At 33.1% G+C, this 26,468-nt stretch overlaps 5 protein-coding genes across 6 annotated transcripts; 1 reads left to right on the forward strand and 4 right to left on the reverse strand.

Moving 5' to 3' along the window:
• Positions 1-1,830: 1,830 nt before the first annotated feature.
• On the reverse strand, positions 1,831-2,669 carry LOC114419563 (probable E3 ubiquitin-protein ligase ATL44). Its single transcript, XM_028385276.1, has one exon. It carries the CDS (start codon positions 2,552-2,554, stop codon positions 2,153-2,155), a length of 402 nt encoding a protein of 133 aa, XP_028241077.1. The 5' UTR covers positions 2,555-2,669; the 3' UTR covers positions 1,831-2,152.
• A 2,866-nt stretch (positions 2,670-5,535) lies between these two features.
• LOC114419572 (UPF0434 protein ERGA_CDS_01260-like) lies at positions 5,536-6,823 on the reverse strand. 2 transcript variants are annotated; one of them, XM_028385294.1, is made up of 3 exons: positions 6,625-6,823; positions 6,363-6,530; positions 5,536-6,052 (listed from the first exon to the last, which is right to left on the reverse strand). In XM_028385294.1, the coding sequence occupies exons 1-3, from the start codon at positions 6,711-6,713 to the stop codon at positions 6,049-6,051; spliced, it is 261 nt and encodes an 86-aa protein (XP_028241095.1). In that variant the 5' UTR covers positions 6,714-6,823; the 3' UTR covers positions 5,536-6,048. The 2 variants fall into 2 exon arrangements, with proteins under 2 accessions (XP_028241095.1, XP_028241088.1); XM_028385287.1 differs by having other exon boundaries at positions 5,566-6,052; positions 6,476-6,530; positions 6,625-6,806.
• Positions 6,824-11,136: 4,313 nt separating this feature from the next.
• Positions 11,137-13,454, forward strand: LOC114419587 (pentatricopeptide repeat-containing protein At3g51320-like). The gene has a single exon (XM_028385306.1). The coding sequence runs from the start codon at positions 11,307-11,309 to the stop codon at positions 13,044-13,046; it is 1,740 nt and encodes a 579-aa protein (XP_028241107.1). The 5' UTR covers positions 11,137-11,306; the 3' UTR covers positions 13,047-13,454.
• Positions 13,455-14,729: 1,275 nt separating this feature from the next.
• LOC114419597 (SKP1-like protein 1A) lies at positions 14,730-17,012 on the reverse strand. Its single transcript, XM_028385316.1, has 2 exons — positions 16,623-17,012; positions 14,730-15,167 (listed from the first exon to the last, which is right to left on the reverse strand). The coding sequence occupies exons 1-2, from the start codon at positions 16,914-16,916 to the stop codon at positions 14,994-14,996; spliced, it is 468 nt and encodes a 155-aa protein (XP_028241117.1). The 5' UTR covers positions 16,917-17,012; the 3' UTR covers positions 14,730-14,993.
• Positions 17,013-20,020: 3,008 nt separating this feature from the next.
• Positions 20,021-26,468, reverse strand: LOC114419606 (cell number regulator 13-like). Its single transcript, XM_028385326.1, has 9 exons — positions 26,303-26,468; positions 25,788-25,964; positions 25,100-25,524; positions 23,503-23,918; positions 23,125-23,225; positions 21,978-22,049; positions 21,066-21,172; positions 20,550-20,643; positions 20,021-20,349 (listed from the first exon to the last, which is right to left on the reverse strand). Exons 3-9 carry the CDS (start codon positions 25,505-25,507, stop codon positions 20,300-20,302), a joined length of 1,248 nt encoding a protein of 415 aa, XP_028241127.1. The 5' UTR covers positions 25,508-25,524; positions 25,788-25,964; positions 26,303-26,468; the 3' UTR covers positions 20,021-20,299.

The following is a 26,468-nucleotide window of genomic DNA, read 5'->3' on the forward strand; positions in this document are numbered from 1 at the left end:
TATTTATTTATTATTTCCTTAGCACCTCATTTATTTATTTATTTTGACAAAATATTTTTTTTGGAAAATTATTTTGAAATGTATTTTTAGAAATGTGTAATTCTTCAAAAATTAGTTTCCAAAATTTTTTATTCAAAGATTTGAAAATTACTTTCGAAATGTATTAAAAATTATTACACTGTGAAAACTAGTTTCTATTAAAGTTAAAAATTATTATTTTGTAGAAACTAATTTCCTTAATGTATTAAATGAAAGTTTCTGGAACAACTATCATTTAAGTTTTTAGAACAACTATCATTTAAGTATATTTCAAATTTTGTTTTTTGAAATAGGATAAATTGATAATAATTTTGAAAATCAATTTCTGAAAGTTTAAGTTAGTTAACTTGAATTTTATACAATTATTTTTTTCCATTAAATAACTTGATAAATAAAATACAAGATGAAAATATCAGTCAAATAAAAATAAATCAAACAAATCAATTACAAATAGTCAAACATAAATCAAATACAACTCATACAAAATGATCATTTAGCAGTCTACATCCTCCATTGAAAAGTACCATTACCATACTTTTTAATCCATTTTGATAGTTGAGACTGAGGATATATAGCTTTTTCTTCGTTAGCATGAAGATATAGAAGATATTTTCGTAATACATCCAAATGTTTTACTTTAATCCTCTTGATTATATGTCTGTTCGTGTTTCTACATTAACAACATTTTCTCTTGACTATTCTAATACTTCTCTTACATAGTAGACACTGATGAAGAAAGGTTTGCGAATATATTTTTATTTAAGGTCTCTGCAGCATTATAAATATCGCCAATTTATGATTTATGTGCATGCTAACTAGGGGGGTGATCGTTGTCATAGAGCTTGTTATAGATCTGCTAACATCAACCAAAGATCTTGTAAATCCGCATAAGCATTATTTCTTGCAGCACTTTTTCTAATTATAAATCTCTTTTTGTGCAGCGGCGAATGACATGTGATTTCACAACATAAGCGCAATAACGAGCTAAAAATCGTGTAACTTATCCAAAATTACTACATTTTACAAATATACCAAAGAGGAGTACAAGCAGTACATAATCTAGCATACATTCTATTATTGGTTATAATTTTATTGGAAATTATATAATCATGAGTGAAATTCATTAAACTAGAAATGAAATCTACAAATTTTTATAATTTCCAATAAATTTCAGTCAATAACAAATAAAGAGTGTGTTAGATATCATGTTAGTTGGCATTTTTCTATGTGGAATTATTGGATGATTTCAGGCTTAAATAGACCTGGAAATCACCCTTACCTCCTACTGAATCTGAATTACTTCCTTCCATGCTACTAATGACATCATGGTTATAAGTAACCAAATAAAAACCATTGCTAGTTTGACTTTTCAACTATCTATATCTTGTACCCTTTGTTGCTGTGTTTGTGAGGAGAAAATTGATCGATGCCTTAATGGTATATGAACCTCTTATCTCTTATGTGCCAATATAGAATATTACCATCGGATATTTTATTTATCAAATTAGGTGATATTTCATAACTAAGAATGTCACTATGGACAGAGCATCTTGGCATGTTATATGAAACTTTTGAGGAACCAGGGAGATTGAAGTGTGTGCTTAAAGTGAATGCAACTGCTTACAATAATTAGAGAATATTCGCCTCTGAAGATCTCTCACTTCTGAAGGAAGAAATTTAGGTTGTATATGCTGAAGATGATGTTTTCTTAAAGTTGATGTTATTCTATAAAATCAAGGCTCAGAAGTTTGATGAGAATGAAGATAGCCTCAGGAAGGAATGGACATCGTATATTGAGTATTAACTTATTATTGCCTATAATGTAATTCATTATCAAATATTGGGGGGGTAGATTCTCTTCTATGTACATAAGACATAGTAAATTGAAGAGAATCGATCCCCCAATAAGGTAAAAGAAAGGTGGAATGTAAATCATTTCCCCTTATGAACTTGGTCATTTTCATTCATATAGAGCAGGCATGATAAGCCATAACAATTCGATTAAGCTTGCATGAAATCAGATTCACAAGCCTTGCATAAACAAAACTTGGAAGCAAAGCAAGGCTCTGCTTGGAGAAAACTACATATAGATTCCATGGTGAAACTTGGATCATTACATACCAGCTACATGGAAAGAAGAAAACCATATTAACATCTCTTCAGTGAACATTTCTGCACGATGAGACTTCTCCTCGGCTCCCATCGAGAAACGGCAGAGTGGACACGTTTTGTGGCGACCCTTAAGCCATCTATTTACACAACTCTTATGGAATTTGTGCGAGCAAGGAAGGACACGGATTTCATCTTTGGCCTTTAACCTTGACAAGCACACACAACACCAACTATCCTCATTAAAATTGGATGCTGATGCTGATGTAGATTCAGATGATTGTTGCTTGTTACTTTCTATATGGCTGGATAGCATGTAAGAAGGTAAAGGGGCATCATTGTTCCTTGTTCCCTCAGCTAAGCCAATTAAATTAATGACAAGTGATACCAAACCTTTGAGAGTCATCTGATTTACTGGTGGGGAAGCATATCTATTAGACCCTTAACAAGAAATAGAGTTGCAACAAATTGTCACTCTGTCACAATTATAGTTCTCACTTTGGTCATAGATTATGTTTTGCTTGCTTGGTCTGAAAGGGTGGTTAGATAAGGTTTGTGTGACAGTTTCAATCGTCCAAACACAAAAGCGGTTACACCAACATAAGAGTGTTACACTTGACCTAGATACCTCATTTCTTTGAGGGAGAATAATACTATAAACTACCGGATTCCTAACTACAGTGTAGCACCTAGTGCTTTGTAATATGTGCTTCATTATGCTTTTTTAACAATTTTTTTTTTCTTATTCCTTATTATTTCTTCCTTTTTTTTTTTCTCTCTCTATGTTTTAGTTGGTGTTTTCATTAATTAGGGATGGCGTTCCATGAAAGCATCGTAGCTTGTCGTCCTCAATTGAGAAAGAGGTATTTTGATACCCCTATCACCTAGGGCACTCATGCTGAATATTTTCACCAAATCTTATACGGGTCTTAGTCAACGCAAACTCATATACTCTTCACTGTGCCCACGTTTAGCGATTAATATGCACAATACATTGCAAATGTGAGGAGGATTCTTCTACAATGAGCTTTACACTATGTTTGTTTTAGATGATTTGAAAGGAATGAATTGAGAAGGAGTGAAAGAGAGTAAAAATAGGACAGTAGAAATAAGAATTTTGGGTACTTTGGTTGGCCCGCAAATGAAAAGGAAAAAGATAATAATAATGTGGGACAAAACAATTGTTTTCCCTCGTTATACCCGTCAAATGGAATGGAAATTTGCTCGTTGGCATTAGTTTTATGCTTTGAAGTATCGTTTATAGTTTTTTTTCTTAAAAAAAATAAATACAAATTTGATGATTAAGAAACTAATATAGGAAAATATGTTATATCTTTTTTTTAAAAAAAAAGAATAATTTTTTGTAACATAAATAAATATCAGTTTTATGATTAAAAACTAATATACTAAAATTTAGATTTATGTTTTTATTTTTAATTTCTTAAAAATTATAACAAAAATTTAAAATAATAAGCAATTTTATGTTAAGAAAAAAAAATAATAGAGTCATTTTTTAAATTGTATAAAAATATTTTCCATATAACATTTAATTCTTTCAACTCTTTTCTAATTCATCTAAACAAAATACATTTTAAAAAATATACGAACAACTTTAAATATAACTAAGTTTCATATCAAGAATTAATCTTATATCTAAAAGATCCAAATTTGTAAAAATACCTTAAATTTCATCGAAGATTAAAAAATTACAGTGGTTATAAAAAACAAGTGAAGAAATTTCTCTATTTTTTTTTTCTTATTCATCCAGATAATATATCTTCTCCACTCTATTTCTCTTTTATTTCTATCACCCTTTTTGTTTTCTTCCTATTTCTTTCTTTTTTATTTTACTCGATATAAACAAAGCCTTTAAAATTTAATATGCCTTGTTTTAAATTATTAGGCGAATACCACACTAACTCGTGACATTAACTAAATACGTAAATATTGTTAAATAGGGATGATAAGAAATTACCTAAGAATTGGCCGAAGAGATTACCATACCATGTGAATGATAACTTTTAATAAGTTAAAGCTGTTTTAGCAAAAATGCACGTCTTTCAGAAGAAGAAAAATTGCACACCTGTATTTTTTATATGTAACTTTTTATTTAAAGAACAAAGAGAGAAGAATAAAACTCTTGAACATTTAGTGCAGATCACAAAATACGCTTGCAATCACTTCGGTAGTTTTGTTGGGGATAATTTCTTTAAAAATATGTGTTATAAAGAAACTATCCTAAACAGGTAACAAAGCTACGTACTGTGATCATTGCTTCGATGACCACTTGATAGGTGATTTATTATGAATCATTAATAGTGACCTTTAGATTGGTCTAATATTTACCGTGTTATGGTGTACCGTCTGCATAATAATACTGCTTATTTTCTTCATTGCAATTACTATCATCCGCAACCATTGTTCGCCACCGCCTAAGAAGATTTTTGACAATGACTTTTCATGTATTTTAATTTTTTCTTTCATTCCAAAACCAAAAATTGCTCCAACGCAACCACCATTGACCACCGCATCCAGATGACCATCGTTAAACAAATCCAACAATAATGTTTCCTCTAGATAGAACTCCTTTGAACCTCACTGCACACAACCACTTTGGAGAGGAAGGAGGAGATCACAACAGTTGAGAAAATTACTTGCAAATTTGATGGAGATGAGTGCAATTACAACTTACAAGTACCTTATTCACCCTGCTTCATACCCGTACTCATATGTGTATGTACGTGTGCATGCGTGTATCTATGTGTGCATACATGCTCGTGTATATATATAATAATAACAATAAATTAAAAAAAAATGAAAACTTATAAGACTTTTATCTTTATTTCTTGCTCTCTGCAACATGAAATATGAATTACCAAAGCTATAACCGAACCAACGTAGCAAGCTTCGCATACTGCCACATAGAGGTGCACCAACAACACATTGGACATAGAAGTTTCTAATTTTGTTATTGCAAAAATTTATTAGAGAGGAAACAAGACATTCACTTGATTGAATTGAAGAGGAACAAGTCAAAGAGGCTCAAGAGAAGGTAAGGCAGGGATAGGTTCTCAAATAAAAAATTAGTTTGTCAAATTTTAAATGAATCATCCACAAGTAGAAGAAAACAAACATGAAAAGTCTAGCAATCAGAACTACAATGCTTTTGTAGCTTCCCCAAGCTTAGTTAGTGACCAGCTATATAATTAATAGACATCAAAGAAAAAATTGAAAGTACTCACGTTTTCCATGCCTCACAACAGATGACTTAGCTTGATTGTCATTTATAAACCAGTAAGTAAAATATAGATCAAGGTTGAAAAGCCTCTTTCTGCAAAGCAATTAATATTATACATCTCTATATCCAATAGGAAATCCTTATATCTCTTCAATAGAGGTTAGTATCCTCAACACTTCTTATTGAACAAGAGTTATAGTTTTTTTTTCTTTACCTCCAGAAGAGTTGGAACTAAGAAGGAAGAAAAGAAAGCTTTCGACAAGCGACTCTTGGGTGTATCACTACTAAATTTCACAGGAGTGATAATAAACCCTAAATCATGTAGTTAGAGAGAGAAATCTCATAGATACAAATCAACTATTAAAACAATGAGAGGGAAGGGGAAAATTTTTCCATTGAAGGAAAAGAAAGAAAAAGAAAGGTTTCTTCACCAAAGTGTAAACAGGGTAACTTCTTACTCACACAACATTCCACCACCACCAAGGTACACAGACAGTTGATCATAAAAATTGAAGTCCAAACATCTTACACTACATATTACGCACTTCTTCCTCGATTCTCTTCATTCACTGCAGATAAATTGATATCATGATCAGGTTTTGAAGCATCTTCCTCCTCGAGTACCTTCCCATCTCTTGGAACCAAGCATGGTATCCCATTTTTTATCTAACAGGTAAAAACAAAAAAGAAACATAACCATTCAAGTCATCACCAAAACTGCATGCACATTATTTACACGAAATTATGACTTTTGTGTAATTTATGTTTGCTAATGACCATTTAGTAAACATTTCAACACAAACATTTTATAATTCTTCACAATTCAGAAATATAAAAAAAAAATGGTACCCTTCCCTGGTGAAATTTACAGAAAAAAAAAAACATAAACGGTGGAAAATGGGGTGGGGTTTATGCAGTTACACTGCAATTAGAAATTCAGTAACAAAACAACATTGTAAGCAAACAAACAAGGAACCTTGAAATTCCCAAAGGATAAAAAGGAACAGGGCAATTGTCAATGGGTAATTGAAAGTGGAAATCGAAACACCGAAAACTGAAAGGAAGGTGAAGGAGGGAGTTAGAACTGACAGGGAAGGCAACGCCAATAGCATCACTGATTAGGGAATTTGATTCCTGACAATACCTACACGAAAGAGAGATGATTCAAGTTTAGGGAACAAACGCCGAAATTATTCTTTGCAGTAAAAAACAATGATGATAAAATTGAGAGGGGAGACCTCAAAGGTTGCTTAGAGAGAGGGCATACGAGGATGTCGGATAGGGTTTTGGCTGCTTTTTGCAGAACCTCTTTGCTTACTCTCACCATTTCCTTTCTACCTCACTGCTGCTCTCAAGCGGTTCTCGCTGGGTAGAGAGGACTTTTTAATTGCAAAATGGCCCTCTAATGCTAGGAAATTATTTTTTTCAGTATAAACAATGCTAAGAAATAACTTTTTCAGCAAGAATGTAAGAAATGATTTCTTTTTAAATAGTGCCGAGAAATAGTTTTCATGTAAAATTGGATAAATTTTGATTTAGATGAATTAAAAACAATCTAATGATTCGTTTATATCCATTAAAAAAACCAACTCATTTATAATTCATTTATTAAAATTCATCAAATCCATTTATTTTTTTATGGTTGAATATTTGACAGATTTATAAAATTACTTTAAACATTTTTAAAAACTTTCTATCATTTTAAAAACATTATTTCCCAATTGTTTCAAAAAATTTTATTATTCAAATTCATTCGTCTAAGTATTTTCACCCAGGCTTCAACCAAAGTAATTTCAATCTTGATCAGGATATCTACTTCAATCATAATATTTTCACCTTGAGCTCGCCTATAATATTTTTACCCTTGCATTAGCTGAAGTATTTTTAACTTTGATCTGGACTAGAGGAACTTCGGTTTAACCTACTTGTCCTAGAATATTTTCAACTTGAATTCAGTCAGTATTTTGACTATTTTTATTTCATCCTTAACTTATTCTCATGTTAACTTTGACTAAAGTATCTTCACATCAATTTTTGTCGGAACATCTTTACCTCGATATCAACTATAAAATATTCCCTTAATTTATAAGAAAGAATATAAAAAAAATATTTCAGAAAATAAATAGAGTAACAATCTCACTCTTCAACATGATCTATCAATTTTATAATGTTAAAAGTATATTGTGAATTTTAAGTATTTAAAGATAATGATTTTTTATTAAAAAAAACATTTAAAATCAACCAATTCTATGTCGGTAATATACTTTTTATATTATTTTAAAATCATTAAAAATATAAAATTGGCTAAATCTTGATTTTTATTAAATAATTTTCTCTTAATTTCTAATGAAAGAATAGTGTAACTTCTGTAGCTAATTTATATCTTATCATTTTTAATCACAATTTATTATATATATGATAAATTTATTAATTTTTATAATAATTATTTAAACCAAGACTTTTGATTGATCAACCATTGTAATTTTTTTATACTAACATTACATGAAAATTAAGTTTTAAATAAAAATATATTAAAATAAACGTCTTTTATAATTTATACTAGGATAAATGATTAAATTTGTCCCTATCAGTATGAGATGCTAATAAATTGATCTTTTAAAAATGAAAAAAAAGTAATTTAATTCCTTAAATGTGTAAAAAGTATGACAAATTAATTATATAGAAAATTTAATTATAAATTGATTCCTAAAGTTTATAACTTAATATCAAATTGGCCTTCAAAAAATATAATTTATTGAAAAATTGGTCTTTGAATATTACAATAGAATGATAGAATGGTCTCACAAATTTAACTGCATAATTTATAACGCCCTGAAATTTCGATAACTACAAATTGATGTTTGATGTATATATTGTATTATTTGATTATTTGATTAATATGAATTAGTTGAAGTGTTGTGTGAATTATCATTGTGCAACTATTTGGTGTGGTTGTTAGATTATGTGGAGTTTGATTGATTTGTGTTGGAAATGTGTGATTTCAAGTTTGACCCAAAACTTGTTTCGATAAAATTATAATCTCGAACTCGTCAACCGTTGGAGCGCCTTCAAACTTGGACTATAGGTTCGTAACCCACGTCTACACGTTTTGAACGTTGGGATTTGTGAAATAACACCTTTGGACATTTCGCTTAGTGAGACAAGTGCGCTAAGTGTAATTCCGCACAAAGCAAATAATTCGCTCAACGAGATCAGCGTGCCAAACATAATTCCACACAGAGGAGATAATTAGCTCAACACGAAATGTTATGCTCAATGCCAAAAGTTGAACTTCGCTTAGGTATGCAAGTTCGTTAAGTGAGATTTGCATATTATAAATATGTTATTCAGCGTGAAAAACATGATTTTCACCCCTCCCTCTTTTTGTAAATCCTCAACCAAACCCATGAACCTCATTTTCCACCACCCATGACCACTAATGACCGCCACGAGTTGCAGTTGCTTGCCACAGACCATCACATAGAGAGGAATGCTTTAATCGGAACGGAATCTTCAAAATCCACCTTGAGGATTTTGTAGAGAACAGAGCTCTCAACCCTTCTTTCGTGGTATCTTCGAGGTAACCATGATTTCTTTGTCTTTGCCTAGTTAGTTTGAGCCTTTATTAGTATCTCTTGTGATTTGGGTATCATTATTGGATATTTTTATAATTCCTTTGAAAAACCTTTAAAAATGAGACGTTGTAAAAGTTACGCTTTTATAAATTTGATGTCGTTTTTGTGACCCTTGCTAAACCTCGATCATATTGGCGTGATCAAAATTTCAAAATGACATAGAACCCAAAAACACCATTTTAGTCCCTTTTAAAACTAAATGGGTATTTGATCCCGAATGTTAATATTGACCTTATTTTTTAAATCTATACTGAATTATCTTCAATTTGGTATATAGAGTTTTGCATTTGAACCAAAGGATGCGAACCTAAGAGATCTCAGAACAACAACTCGAGGAACTAATGAAGAGATATAGATAAGCGAGGGAAGTTTATTGTTTGTTTACACTTTTTGATACCATAATTGGGATCAAGGAACCGATTATGGGGATGTATGTTTGTCCCTGTTGCATACTGGTTTTCAAGAAAAAATTATGTTTTAAACTAATGGGATGCGATATATTTGCTATTGATGAATGAAACTGTGAATGATGTTGTTGTAATGATTGAATTTTTTGGGAAAAGTTTTAATTACAGAGGAGACTCTGCCTAAAATTTTATATTTGTTATTCTATTTACTTCCTTATTAAATTTTAAATGGGCATAAGAGTTTGTTTTGCATACTATAGTTATTCTCTTTAATTTAGAATTTTCCCTAAAATATCAATTCATGATATTATGACTTATTAGGATATGTGATGTATGTTGTCTGAATACCTGTGGAATGTGAATCTCGGGCATGCATTATATGTATATATGTGAAATGTAATTGCTTGTGTTGTTGATGATATTGAAATGAGATGATGTTGATGATGATATTAAGATGAGATGATGATGGTGTTGATGATGATATTTAGATGAGATGATGTTGATATTGATGATGATATTGAGATGAGATAATATTGATGTTGATGACGATATTTGAGATGAGATGACATTGATGTTGATGATGACACTGAGATGAGATAATGTTGATGTTGATGTTAATGATGTCATCGTGATGGGTGTAGGCTATGTATGTACATGGGGTGCAGTGACTTGTTGGATATACCTAGAGAGGGAAGGTGATTGGTTTCAAAATTCCAAGCATCCTTGGAGAGGGGAAGAGATTGCTTAGAATTTTTAATTATTCACGGTCAATGCATTGATGATATTAATACTAGTACTTGGCAGCATATCACTCTGTTTGGAACTTCATTGAGACTCATGCTGATCACCATGGTGGGGGGGAGTGACGACAGGAAGACCTTGACACTTGATGCCTAGTTTTCCTAAGTGAGAGTATCAAGTAGACACACTCGGACTATTTCCTGACAAATGGTACCGCATTGCATTTGAAAGTTGAGTTAAGTGCATGCAGCATTCTGAGCATAATTGATTTGAATTGTGGAAAAAGATGACGACTAATTTGTTAAGTGTATGTTGAACTGATGGATTATTGAGAATGATTGTGATTACTGTTATTATTTTCTTGCTAATCATTGTCATATGGTGTTTGTTAATCTTTTATAATAAACTCACCCTTCCAAGTTTGTATCATGTGGTTGATATCTATGATAATCGCGAACCTTTTTTCGTGAGAGTAGATAAGCAACAATATGTGATGCTAGAGGGAGATTTTTTTGTTAGAGATACTAAACCGACATGATAACGTTAAAATTTATTTTGTGGGAGAGAGTTGTGTTTTATTATTAACTCTTCTGTAGTTATATATGTATGTGGTGTGTGTATATGTATTTGTGTGTTGTTTGATAAATATATATCGTAAAAAAAAATTTACCATCGTCATAATCAAATTAATGAAATTTTCACTTAAACTTAAAAAATGTCATATTTTAAAATATTGATATCGTAACGACGAAACATGTGTTATATAATTAATTTATCTTACTTTTTACGCATTCAAAAAAATTGTATTTTCCTCTCGGAACTAAGTTGTTGCCGCAGCAAACTTTTGGGACGAATTTATCTATTTACGGTTTATCCTATTATTTGATCATGCATTTTTGTTATCAACTATGTTTTAAAAGTTACACGAATAGTAATTCGTAATTAGTTAACCGTTTTTACACCTTAAACAAGAAAACAATGTAACCTGAGATTAAGAAATGTGAATACGATCCCTAACTATTTTATGCCTGGAAGCGGTCTCTGAACTGAACATAAAGAGCTGAGAAGAGAAGCATGTTCGTCAATGGCGATTAAGCTCTCCGCATCAGAAAACCGTGAAAACCAACCTCCAAATGAATGGCCAGAGTCTCCAAGCTCCAACGCCTCCCAATCCAAAACACCTTTCTCACGCGCCCCATCGCCATCACCACCAACACTTCACCCCCTGAAGGAAAACGAAGACTCTCCTCCCTCTTCTCACACTTCGAAGCGCTTCTCCAAAACTCATGCCAAAACGCTCGCCACCTCCTTCAAATCCAAGCCCTTCTCGTCACTTCCAGCCTCTTCCGCAACCCCTACTTGGCACGCACCATTTTGAGCCGCGCCTCACACCTATGCGACGTCGCTTACACCCGTGTGATCTTTCGAAGCATCAATTCCCTCGACACGTTCTGCGTCAACATCGTGATCCAGGCCTATTCTAACAGCCACGCTCCCCGCGAAGCGATTGTGTTTTATTTCCGCTCTTTGATGCGTGGGTTTTTCCCCAACAGCTACACCTTCGTGCCACTCGTTGCTTCGTGTGCCAAAATGGGTTGCATTGGTTCTGGGAAGGAGTGTCATGCTCAGGCCACGAAGAATGGGGTTGATTCTGTTTTGCCGGTGCAGAACTCTTTGATTCACATGTATGTTTGTTGCGGGGGTGTTCAGCTTGCTAGGGTGTTGTTTGATGGAATGTTGAGTAGGGATTTGGTTTCTTGGAACTCGATCATTAATGGGCATATGATGGTTGGTGAGTTGAATGCTGCACACCGACTGTTTGATAAAATGCCTGAGAGGAATTTGGTTACTTGGAATGTCATGATTAGTGGGTATTTGAAGGGTAGGAACCCCGGTTATGCGATGAAGTTGTTTCGCGAAATGGGCAGGTTGGGATTGAGGGGGAATGCTAGGACTATGGTCTGTGTGGCTACAGCTTGTGGTCGGTCGGGTAGACTCAAGGAAGCAAAATCAGTTCATGGGAGCATTGTTAGGATGTCATTGAGGTCAAGTTTGATTCTTGATACGGCATTGATTGGCATGTACTGTAAGTGTAGGAAGGTGGAGGTTGCGCAGATAGTGTTTGAGAGGATGAGAGAAAGGAATTTGGTATCGTGGAATATGATGATCTTGGGGCACTGCATTCGTGGGAGTCCTGAAGATGGACTCGACCTGTTTGAAGTAATGATCAGTATGGGGAAGATGAAACATGGAGTTGAGAGTGACGAGACTCTGAGATTGCTCCCTAATGAAGTAACCTTCATTGGTGTTCTCTGTGCGTGTGCTCGGGCAGAGATGTTGGATGAGGGGAGGTCTTACTTCAAACAGATGACTGATGTGTTTGGTGTGAAGCCCAATTATGCTCATTTTTGGTGCATGGCAAACCTTCTTGCAAGTGTGAAGCTTGTTGGTGAGGCAGAAGAGTTTCTAAGGAGCATGGCAGAGTTTGATGGGGATATGTCATGTGAGTCATTGGTATGGGCAAGTTTGCTTGGTTTGTGTCATTTCAAGAGGGATGTGTACTTGGGGGAACGGATTGCTAAGCTTCTCGTTGACATGGATCCTAAGAACCTCACCTGTTACCAGTTTCTGCTGATCATATATGCCGTGTCTGCTCAATGGGAGAATGTTTCTGAAGTGCAAAAACTGGTGAAGGAAAGAAGGTTGGAGATAATACCTGGAAGCAGTCTTGTGGACTTGAAAAATATTGTTCACAATTTCAAAGTTACAAACAAAGGGCAAGAGGGAATTGAAGCAGTAAACTTGATGATGGATGAACTAGCTCATAGATTCAGTTTGCCAAGTTCTGATTTAGGTCAGAAACAAAGTACTAGCTAGAATGTCAGCAAAAATGATGACAAATAATGCAAACTCTTGAACAGCTAGCGTAAGAGTTCAATTTACATTCTTTTTATAAGCTGTCAGGATTTTTGTTGGTAGACATCCACTCACTCAACAATCATTTAGGATCCCTGTTTTATATAGATCCAAGTGTCTCTTGGGGCATGCATACGGATACTTGCAGCAATCCCAATTGTGTTGAGGTTTTGGATTTATGATTAAGCTTATAATCTTGTTTAAGTTTAGCATCGCTTGTGCAAGACTTACTTTCCTTCCCACCAAGGATTTCTCTGCTTCCCTGCAATAGAAGGATTGGTTGTCGAGATGATTATTCCTCTTGTTATATTTATTGAAATGGATTGCCCAGAGGATGCTAGAAATACGAATTTATTTAAATTTACATGACATACAAAGCCTCCCCATGTGGGTTTGTTTGCTAACAATTAAATTCATTTTACGCAGTTAACACTCGGGCTTATTTACTAAAAAATGCATTTTAAAATACTAGGGAACATAATTTTTTTGGTCTCATCTCGTAAGAAGAAAAAATAATTTTATATGAAAATATTAGGATATTGAGCCGGTTTGTTTAAAAAATAAAATAAATAAAAAATGGCTTTTAAAGAAGAAAAAAAAACCTTTTTAAGAGGTAGATACAATTTGCTTCCAAAAAAAGCATAATATTTTTTTAAGAAAAAACAGGACTCAAACATCAAAAGAGCAGAAAACTTCTTATTTAAAAAATAAAACAAACAAATTCATTGTGATCCGAGGGCAACCCAGGGGATTTTTCCACTCTCATGGAAGCTCATAATAACTCACTTAGAACATCTACTATACATAATTGTTTATTGAGTTGTTTAAAAGCTTTTTGGTAAGTTATACCGTCCATTTCAATTATTTTTGTCTTCAATGAGTTGATAAAATGAGTCTGAAAAATATTTTTTTATTGTTTAAAATTAATTAAGCAATGTTCCTTATATAAACAAGGCTATTTCATCCATTCTAATAATAAATTTTGTTAAACATTATTTAACTTTAAACAAGAGCGTTGAAAATGGCCTCAATTTTAATCAGCTGCCAACAGCTATGCTATTTCACAGATGGAAATGTATCATATCGAAAATCATATTTAAATTTGCATCTATCTCTTTTGATAGACAGAACAAGCGAAGATATTCCTGCAGGAAACGTGTATTGACTAAAAAGGACCTCATCGATTATTCTTTTAACCGCATTGTCCTAATTATATTTAACAAACATACTGAATAACCTTTATCTACAAAAAGTTTAAACGAACAAGAAGGCAAAAACTATTTACTTAACGGGGCCATGCTGGTCAGGTCTTAAGTAAATTCATCTCCGATGTGCTCTAGTTTTTAATTTTTAATGAACATCTGTCAAGAAGAACTATCAAAGTGAAGTAGTGCAAAGAGTTCACTTGACTAATAGACCATAAAAGTTTTGGACGACAGTAACGTACTCGGAATGTTCTTTCACTTCTCTGTAGCTTCTTACTTCTTAGACATAAACGTAAACATGATTCGTGATCAAAATAATATATGAACCGACCATGAAACATGGAGCTACCACCTTGGTAAATCAAACGGTCTCCGAATCTTGTTTTGCTGCACCACTTTTTGGGGCATACACGTTATTATTAATATACGGGATGAGAAATTTGGAGCCAAAAGTTGGCTGTTATTGAGCTCAATAACCCTCGTGTCAGAATCAACGCACCCCTCATCATAACTATTACTTACAGTTCAAAGTGCTCTTAAGTTCATGAAGGAAGATAATTCTGACAACAGAAATAGTCTTAAATATAAAACAAGCAAGTATATAGCATAGGCAAATCTACAAGGAAGATCTTTGATAAACAAACAAGCATAGCATAAATCCACATGGCAGATCTTTGATTCATATTTTATGAGCTCAACAAAATCATTCAAATGCCCATTGATTTTCCCGACGAACTTCCTCTTCTTCCTCAGGGGTGAAGTCATTCTTAATGTTAAAGGTCTTGCGAATTTCCTCGGGAGTCTTCCCCTTGATCATGTCGGCTACAGTTTGGCATGTAAGGTCCAGCAGGCTCTTGATGTTCAAGTAGTTCGCAGCCTAAAAGGAAAATTGTCACATTAACATGCATTAGTACAGATTTAACCTACTAATTAACAGAGTATATGTGGCATTCCATTGCCCAGATAATCCAACCATGGACAACCCTAAGTAAGCAAGTTTCAAACTATAGATAGAAAGGCATGGACTTAATTCTCTCTAGCGAGTCATCGCATTTAGAGATAAAAGCAGCAGAGAACTCAGCCACTGATGACAAAAAAATGTTAGTCTTATTTTATCATTCAGAAAAAAAAGGGACTACAACCTAAGGAAAAAGACTTGTGCAAATATGACAGGATTTGGTTAATGCAAGTGCAGTCATTCACATCTCATCATTCAATGAACCAAGAATTGAAATCACCAAAATCTAATAAAACTACAATAATGCCATCAGTGTGAATCTCTACAAGTTTACACTTCAATTATTAATTTCTTATAAAAAAATGTTGAGGTTGGATTTTTACTATAACAATGCATAATTTTGGTACACTAATAATGTCTTGGGGCAATCAATTCCAGTGTTTTAAATTCCTGATAGCAGCATGTTACAGTCGGCTCAAGTATCATATTGCATGATAAAGCAGACATTAGAATGACAGCTATTCTGAATTTTTTCTTGGTTTATATATTTTAGGTTTAATTACCCATTTAGTTCCTATAGTTTCCAAACTCATTCCTTTTAGTCCCTATAGTTAATAAGTATATTATTTGGCCCTTGAAGTTTACATTTTAATTTTAATTCCCAAAAGGTCCCTGCTGTTAAAATTCTTTAACTAAGAGAGTTATAAAATTTTAACGGCAGAGACCTTTTGGAAATTAAAATGTAAATGTCGGGGAATAAAAAATCCACTTATTAAAGAGACTAAAACATCTACTTATTAACTATGGGGACTAAAAGAGATAAATTTGGAAATTATAGGAACTAAATGAATAATTAAACTTATATTTTATATAATGTGTACCGATGATGAAAAAAGGCAGAGGGAGAACAATAATGTTGAACAATGAAATTGGATATCATGCAAATGTTGAACCTACAAAAAAATACAGCCATTAACAAAGCAAAAAGCAAATTATGTATACCATCAATTTCATGCAAAAATACACACCAAGGTACATATACACAAACCATGCCTTCCCTGTATGAGCCAATGAAAACAAGCAAAAGAGCTAATAATCAACAAAAACATGTATAAAACCCATTGGCTAGGGTTATAACCTAAAACATTAGGTCAAATAACTGCCACAATTCCCAAATTGCAACGACACGCAATTCCAAGAACTAATAAACTTCATCACCGATCACAGCAAGTGACAAACAGCAAACGCAGGAAAAACACGAACTAAAATAGATTCTAAACGCGTATGCCATCAATTAGAAAACAACGAAACCTAGAAACGAATGATTGATTAAATTCGAAGCGATTACAGTGCTCAATCGAAAAGGGAACAGACCAGGATAAGATCGAAGAGCGTGGCCTGGTCGACCTTGACGAAATCGGCGTCCCAGGCTTTGAGATCGTCCTCGGAGGGTTTGTCTTCGGGATTCGCGGCCTCGACGTGCTTCTTGCAGTACTCGATCACCTTCGCCAGGATCTTGCTCGTCACGTTCGGCAGAGGGATGCCGCTGTCGGCGCAGTCGTCCTCGATCATGTGCTTTATCGTCTGAGACTCCAGCGCCACCGCCTCGTCCACCTCGAAAGCCTCGCCGTCCGAACTCTTCAGTGTGATCTTCTTCGCCGACGACATGATGATTGATTGATTATTATTCGATTCAGATTCGCAAGCAAAAGACAAAGTTACAAACCCTAACTTTTTCTGATTGGGATGAAAAGCTAAATACAACGCTTGGGCTTTATTTATAGGGCTACCGGGACATTTTCTTTTTTTTTTTTTTATTTTAAAAAATGTATCGTTTGTTTGGTTTATCCATTAGATCATTACAACGTTAAGTCCTCGTGTCTCTCCTGCGTCACAGTTTTTTTTTTTTTTTAATGAGTCGTTTTGGAGATACACTTTTTTTTCTACGTTAAATTAGATTAGATTTCTTTTCTATCGATATGATATTGATATGATTTTGTTATCTAAAAAAGGATATTGATATGGTTTTTTTTATTGAGAGATATGGACATGGATTTGAAGAAATTATTATTTTACTCAAAAATATGTTATTATTTTAGTATTTAATTCTATTAAGATGAGAGATTCATTAACAAATAAACGATATACTTATTAATTACTACTAAAAGATTAATTAAGGATCAAGAAAAATAAATATATAATCTATTCAACCACTCTTCTTATTTGAGAATATTTTTAAGAGTGGTTCATGAACAAGAAAGATTTTCAAGAGTTATTATTGATTAGGACGTATTAGGATTTATTTATAATTTCATCAAGTCAGGTATCTTATTTAATTATCCAGTATATTGAGTATTTATTTTTTATTTTAAATTGTTTAATTCCTTTCAAATATACTTCTCAATTTTAATTTAATAAGTTCAGTCCAAAAAATTTCTTTCTCAATCATCTCATTCAAATTACTTTCATTTTTATCTTTATCCAATACTTGATTTGTTACTCATCTCTTTCATATTTGATAGATGGAAAGAGATAAGTGATAAATTAACTATATGGTTAAAAAATAAATTGTAGACATGTGAGAGTGGAAATACTACTAATATTAAATAAATTTAAAATTGAAATTTAACGGGAACAAAAAAAATGTTTAGAAATAAAGCTAAATGTTTAAATCATTTAAGAAAATGATAAAATATGAACAAATTAGATTGAAAAAGTAAAATATAGCCTAATAATAATTTATCCAAAACATGAAGAAAAAATTCAAATGTATATGGAGAAGATAAACATGCAAATATGAATTTAGTTTGATTTTTTTTTCGTATAATTAATTTGGTAAAAAAATTCAAATATATTTTGATACAATAAACTTTTAAATAAATTATTTAATGGCGAAGAAAATACATATTTTCCCCAATTTTTTAAAATAAATGTAAGAAAATATAAAAAAATAAAAACAGAAAATAAATTGATACTAAATTTATTACTTTATCCTTTTAGGTTTTAGGTTTAATTACTATTTTAATTATCTAATTTATATTTTAGGTTTAATTGATCCTTTAATTTATTTATTATGTTTAATTTGGTTCCTTTATTTTCTAAAAGATTCAATTAGGTTTTTTATTTTTTAAAATTTATTCAGTTTGATCCCAATTTTCTTTTGTTATCTCAGAAGATCAAAATTGATGGTAGATGACACCAACTTGAATCAATTCAAAAAATTAAGGACATAATTAGAACATTTAAAAATAAATTGACCAAATTGAATCTAATAAATAAATTAAAGAAAAATTATTAACTAAATTAGAACCTTTTTGGACTTAGATATTTTTTTGTCTCTGATAAATTATTAATTTTTTTTAATTCCTAAAAAAATTATTTTTTTCATTGAGTTCCTAATAAAATAAAAAATATATTTTTGATTCTTGTTATTTTGTTCTAGTCCTTCTAATATATTGAATTTTTTGTTTTTGCCTCTATAATTTGTATATAATTCGCTATTAGTCCTTATCAAATGTTTTTCAAAGGAACTAAAATAAAATGAACAAAATTTTATAAAGATTAAATTGAAAGTTGATATATTAGAAGGACTAAAATAAAATAACAACGATTAAAAATAACTTTTTTGTTTTATTAAGAACTCAATGAAAAAAAAAGTTTTTATTAGAGACCTAAAGCAATATTCACTAATTTATCATAAAAAAAAACATATTTAAGTTTTTTTAATTAAATTAGAACTATTACTTGTCTCCACTAATAAAAATTTCTGCATCAGCCACCGTGAATAACTACTCATATTAGGAATCTTAACACTAAAGGAAAAAAAAAAAAAAAACATCCTCCCATTAATAAACATGATTGAGCCTAAACTTTTCTACCTTTTCTTTTTTGGTTTCCTTTGTTATTCCTTTCAGATCAACACTTGTCCATAATCAGGGTGATCCAAAACAACCCACAATAAATTTGAGTAGAACAAGAAGCTCTAATAGCTTGGATACTATTGCAAAAGATGACTCTAACAAATTCATTTGAAGAGAAGAGATGTGTTAGAGAAGTGGTAGGAACCCAAAAGAGAATGTCATTAAAAAGCAGATAAAGTTAAAAGGCTTAAGTGATACCTAGAAAAAGAAGAAAGGTGGTGGTTAGGAGAGGAAGAGAGGTGATAGTGGTAAAAAACAGTGTGAGAAACAAAAAAAACTCACTAAAGAGAAAAATACCCACGTGAAATGGAAAGAAAACCCTCCCGTGAATATGAAGGTAAAGGAACCCTCCCAAGGAGAGGGTGGCGCTGCCTAAGAAACTAAACGTGGCATGCCTCTAATCCAAACCATGATATCAAGGTCGGGTCAAACCAGATCGACCCGTTCTTGCTTACACCCTTAAATACTCTTTTGCAGGGTGATATTATGGGCAAAGGAGCTGTGAGATTAACTGCCTCTCCTTTAGCTTTATTTTTTGTCAATGTATCAAGAAAAAAATAACTGAGATCGACCAAAAACTAGGGTTAACTAGTCGAATGAGTTGTGACATAAATGAAAGATTTTAATTTTATACATGACAAAGTGGATGTTTGGATCCGAGTACAAACCCCAAAACGTGAATCAAGTATGTGAAAATCTGAAGCAAGACAAAGTGGGTGTTTGGATCTGCGTTCAAAGCCCAAAAGGTAGATCAAGTATGAGAAAACCTGAAGCAATACCAAAGTAACTTTAGCTTCAACGTGGAGATTGGACATGGATCTCTTTAACGCATCACACAACAAGACGTGCTCAAAACATGCCAAGAAATTAATTCAGACTATATTAAACCAGGGAAACAAAAAAAAAAAAAGGTTTATGATACACCATCAACTATATCTAAAAGCAACCTTTTTCGAGTACAACAAAATAAAATTACTATACATAGTTAAAACGAGGTCAGGTGCGGTAAGAATAAAAATACATAATTCCTGCCTTCCTGTGAGAATTCTAATAGCCAAATAGCCTCTATTTTAATATGATCTTCAAGGAACCTTGAATCCCCAACAACCAAATGATAATCTCATTTGTTAGTTAAGATTCCATGTACTGAGAGGGTGGAGGGCTTGTTTTGGTCTTAGAACCTGCAAAATGGTTCAACATCAAACACTTGGCATGCAACTTGAGCACTGAAAACCGAAAACAATAATTTGGAGCCAAAAAGAAAATGCCGCAGGAAAATATAAATAGAATTTTATAATAAGCTGGAGGTGAATTAGCAGGTTGAACAAGATAAAGTTCCCAATATTCCATTCAAGCAAGCTGAAGAATTAGGAGGGCATACCACTAAGCCCACGGATCTCCACTTCTCTCCATTCTTGCACAAGGGCACAGCAGCAACACATCAAATGAGAGAGGAAATCATCAATAAATCCCCCCTGGCATAGAAAGTAGCTATGGGTAAAACATTTAAAGAGACCCGCAAAATGTATGCTTAATACTAAATTCCGATGTGTGCTCAAATCCTAGCAAATACATTAACATTATCAATATTTTTAACTCACCTTGACAATCGAACAGAACCTACTTTGAAATAATAAGAGTTGGTACAAATTGCATATAAAAAAGGATTAATAATACAATGAATGATATGCACACGCTAACAAAAATAAGTGGGGATTATGGAGTATATTCCATAGAATAAAATGAATACATTTACAATGAGCAATGATGCCAAAGAAAACTTCACATGCGATCTGCATCTTAAAAGCTAATGATATATAAAAAAACCACAAACACTAAGTGCCAAAAAAGAGGAGATGAGATATCATATTTATGCAGAAAAGGAAGGAAGCATTACTGTGATGTTCAACATCTTCCGAAGCTTCCTCCTTACGCAGCAAGTATAGCAACAACAAGACAAAATTAAAGAATATGCCATCAAGTCATTACATGCTTCTCCAGAGGCTGAAAAAACACAAAACTGAAATCATAGTTACAGAACCTCAATAATGCTTAAAATGTCTCAAACCAACCAGATTGAAGGTAAACATTATAAGTAATGAATTTCTTTTTGCAACAAAGAGAACCCTTACCATTAACTTGTAAGTTATGGATAAATATTGTAGGTAAAAATATTCAAGATGTAACACTCTGCTTCTGATAGAACACCAGTTGTAATAGATCAAAAATAGGATTAAATGACACCAGATCACAGAAATTACAGCAATTTCTTGGCTGTCCTAAAGTTCAGAAACTCACAGCTTTTCTCTCAAAAATCGAGTTCTAACATTACATTTATTAAAATTTAAGTCCTATTTTTCCTAGAATATACTTTCCAAATAGTGGGTCTCTGTGGGCGTGGGTGGTCTGAGTCCTTATCATTATATCTTCAGTTTTCACAACATAAGAAAGTTTATTTTAGTCTGAACAAGATATTAGGGTTCTCTGGAAGAAGCATCAACGAGTGATCTTGTTCTGTAATGCAGTGTGGTGGCTGTAGGAAACCCTAATCTAATCTTCAGCTAAGCTGATGAAGTAAAGATTCCAGATTTCATCATTCTAGCTTCCCAAAAATGTCATAGTAAACAAGGAACAGATTTGAATAAGGTGCACAATCTAATTTGAACCCATACAGTATAGTGTTAAGAACTTAAGATTGATGTCAACTTGATCTTAAATTCAAGCTTTGTTGGCAGGAAACATTTAAAATCAAACAGCAATCAGAAATTCATCACTTTAATACTAACACAGTGCATTATAGCTAACTTACATATGGACCTGTTTCTTGCAACAGAAGCAATCTTTGAAAATGTTCCACAAGGGTAGAAAAATGTCTTCATACCTGCAGAGCAAATGTTATACTTGTTATTAGGAATGGGAAGTATCGAGGCATTGGGTGCTCTCTTGAGCTAATTTCTTTTGTGTTTATACTATCTCCTTGTTTTTTCTGCCATTCAAAGGACTGACCAGTATAGTTTCTATTTCATCAAAACATAAGGGGTTTTCAAAGCTCAATGAGGCAACCCCTTGACAATTATTCATGCGTGATTCAACATGCAAGTTAAAAACAGAAAAAGGCAGCTTCCACAGTTACCACTAACAGCATCTAGTCTGATTAAGATTCACAGAAGAAAAAGTGTCCACCAACATAAATATTCCAATTTCCTGATTCAACATGTATTCATCTTATTACAAGCGCATCACACAAGCCATATCCAAGCCTTTTCCCACTAAGAGGGTCAATTACATAGATCAAATAGCACCATAATATTTTATTATGAATACTGTTTACAGAAAAATAATTGACCTCTAAATCTTCTTAATGGTTTCGCTTATTGTTTTCTGGATCTCCCTCTTCCTCTAGAGATAGGGCACCCTCAATCTCCATCTAATCTACTCTCCTTATCAAGACTTCTTTAAGTCATCTATCCTGTTTTCTAATTTTCATGCAGTCATCTTTTACATCCAATTAGGTATTGAACAACATATCATGCAAACTACATTCCCATAAGTGCAACATGAGGGATTAAAATTTGGTGAAAGAAAATCAAACTTACATTAAACTAATATTTTCAATTGAGTAGATCCCAAATGCCCAAAAAGAAAAGGGGGGGGGGATCACCAAATCATTTTACCTTAACAGACACATGCCGAGCATACAATAGTTTAAAAAGATGAAAAATAAGCCTCAAATTGATGTCACAAAGGAGCAAGAGTTTTGTAGCATCCAACATGATAAAGGGTTACAGACTACCAAACTAGTAGTGCTGACATAATGGAAATGAACAAGAAAAGGCATTATATCGTTGATAAGGCTACAAGTACAAATACAGTGAACCACAATATACAGGTAATAAACCTTGGAAGAATAAATGGTAAACAAAAACCTAAAGAAAATCAAGCAAGGGAGAACATACAAAGAGAAGATTCAGAACAACAAGCAAGTAAATCAGTGTGCCAATCTTCCTGCTGATATGAACCTCCAGTTGATGCCAGATCCTTTTGCGCAACTGAATATCTGTTTGACATCAATATAAGTTAGTAATAAAAAAGGTAAAGACAGATAAGTTTATTAAAAATAACTATTATTGACTGCATGCCATTGGAATAAAGGAATGGAAGAAGCAGGAACTTTTAGAGTAGTTAAAACTTAAAACTAAGGGTAGAATTTTTACTTCCTAGATAACAGAAGGGTATGGTTCAAAATTCACATAAATATTCAAATTTTTGGTCAACTAGTTTATCCTGAGTGAACCTAAAACATATTGAAGTTGAGGAAGAGAGAAATACATAACCTTGATGGTGAATGCTTGTCAATTTTTGCATGGTATTTTTCATCAGATGAATGGTCCTTGTCACTGTTGGCATCAGAGTAATTGTATTCCTCTTTCTTGTGACTTTTCTCCGGTGAACACTTGGCTGGAACAGAATAAGCTGCAACTTCTGTGACATCTAGTAAACGTTGAATGACTTCACACTGATTCATATCCAAATTTGCTTGAGACCGTTGTAGCTCTAGTTTAAGCTTTTCATTTTCTTTTTTTAGTGCTTCAGTGAAAGAACAGTTGGGGTAAGAACAGGATAGTGTTTTCTTCAACACAGCAGTGTCATCTTTGTCAGGCTCAGGTTTAAAAATAACTGTTTGTGCCTTTTGGTCCTCATCATCCAATGTGTATTCACGTTGATCCATTTCAATAACTTCAAGTCTCTCCTGAATATTTCAGAGAATGAGAGAAGCAATAGATTGTTAACCATATATTCGGACCAAATTTAATGACACAGATGCTACCGTTAAAATGACAAAGCAGGTCAAAATCCTCATAAATATTGGGAATATGCAAAATCCAGAAACAAAATGCTGCAAATTGTGCAACAGCCACACACACATACATACATACTCTCTCACACAAACATGAGAAGAGGAACAGGGATTTGATTAGTTGGTTGATAGCTTACAACTTGGGCTACTGCCTTTTTTATTGTGCTGTTGATTGAAAACTAAAGGTAAAAGTAAGACTAATACCTAACTCTAATTACAGGACCAAAATGATGCAGTAATCCTGACAAATGAATTGAGTCATAATTTACAATAAATGCTTTTTGTCCTCATAGCAAATAGTACAACACAAAACATCAGGGGAAATAGTTGTGTGTACACATGTAATGAAGAAACAGGGTCCTTTTCTTAAAGTATGAATCTACATACAACTTTCAAAAAGAGTATTCAGTTAAATGTTATTTAAGCAGGTTGTTTCATTAAATGGATCCTTATGAAGAGATTTTCAAACTAATTTTCCATACATTTAATCATACAAGTTGTATATAGTATCAAACTAAACTACATAATATGGTTAGCTGGCTGTACGCTGTACATATTCAGTACATGCATCTAACTAGGGTCGGACCCAAATTTTCAGAGGCCAATATTTTAAACTTTCTGTGTACTACACTACAACATTCCAGTGTGGTAACTAAAACATCCAATAACAAATTATCTGGGGTATCTAGCAAAATGTGGACCATGTGCTAGATAACATGTTTAGGACAACACTGAAGAAGTAAGCAACCCCATTTTAATCCTTGATGGCCTCAAACTTAAACACTGCTCATTGTTGAAACTGACAAGAACATGCAACAAATGTTGAAAACCTAGAAATCCAGAATATTATAAGCTAAGATGGCCACGTAAACAATATAGACATAGTTTTGAAGGGGAATACAACTCTGGCATGGTTGATCAGTAGCATCGAAGAAGTTGAAAGAATGTTTCCAGTGAGTAAAAAACCACAAACTTTTTCCTCTATCTTTCTTTTTTTGGGGGTGATCAACAATAAAAAGACCATTGACAACAATAGGATAGCATATAATTGAGCACAGCAAAGTATCAGGTACCCTGACTCGAGCATTGTCCACAAGAGTAATGAGAGGAACAAGACGCAGGTATCTATCAATTTCGTTCTGAGCCTTCCTGAACTGATAAACAATGTTCCAGCCCATAGCCAGCAAATAAAGGTAGCTACGGTCTTGACAACTATTGACCAATATGTAAGACCTTCTTAGAGCATCTTCGAGCTGCTCCAGAGGTTCCCTAGTTTCGGGGTACTTCTTCAGCTCCGAGATCTTGAGCTGCTCCAGCAAGTTCCCAATCAACTTCAGATGCTGTGCAAACTGCCTACAGTTTTTCTTATGCATCCGTGCAGTGCTTGCAGCTCTCACAATCATCCCAATCAACCGCACAGCGTCTACACCAGTCAACTGTGCCACATTTGCAAGTTCCCCCATTTGATCCCAAGACGCCATGCTCTCTGCAAATCAACCTAAAATCCAGCCACATCAGGTCAGAAAACTCAGAACACCACTTTACAAAATTGCATTTTAATCCTTAATTTCATCATAAAAATTGGACTAAATTATAATGGTGATTATAAAATAAAATAAAAAAATCATAAAAACTGGAATAAATTATAATGGTGATTATTAAAAAAAAATGTCATAAACATTGGAATAAATTACAATGGTGATTATTAAAAAAAATAAAAATAATGCATCCTGCAAATACATGCATAAGAATTATTTATACCTTGTAAGAGAATATGCCTTTAATAGTAAAATAGGCTGCTCCACTCGCACAGCCCAAAGTGAAGCAGTAAATTATCAACAATTGAATGTTTCACGCCGGATCAAGCGCTATTCAGAAAAATGTTTCTCAGAGATAACATTGTCCTTGAAGATCTTGGATATTCAGAGACAAAAAACGCTGCAAAAACAGCAAATGCAATTAAATCAGTCAAGAAAATAATCAAACAAAAAAATCTTGACACTGAAGAAATCTAAAATCACAACATCCAAGCATGAATTCTACAATTAAAACACACCCCAATCCGGTTTAAGTTCTCTATTTATTTATTTTAAGGAAATAAAAAAAGGAAAAAGTAACTGAGTTCGGAAGCGTGTTAGAATGCATTAGTAAACACTATTACCAAAACAAGCAAAGGAAAACAATGGCATCAAAAGCTACAACAAAAAATGCAGCGACGGTGCTTTTTATTTTAATTATTTATTGTTATGAGTGGCTGGTGAAGGAGTGTTACTTACGTGAAAGAGAAGAGAGCAATGCGGATGAAGGGAAAAGGAGCATAGAATTCAGGTGATGGCAGGCATTGCTTTGTGCGAGGGAGCTTTCTCCCTCTGAATCACTCTTTGTCTCTCTCTTGCTCGCTCTTATCGCTCACAGTTTCGGTTCGGTTCTGTTTTCTGCAGT

This window comes from Glycine soja, chromosome 1 (assembly GCF_004193775.1).
Source record: "Glycine soja cultivar W05 chromosome 1, ASM419377v2, whole genome shotgun sequence".
Taxonomy (NCBI): domain Eukaryota; kingdom Viridiplantae; phylum Streptophyta; class Magnoliopsida; order Fabales; family Fabaceae; genus Glycine; species Glycine soja.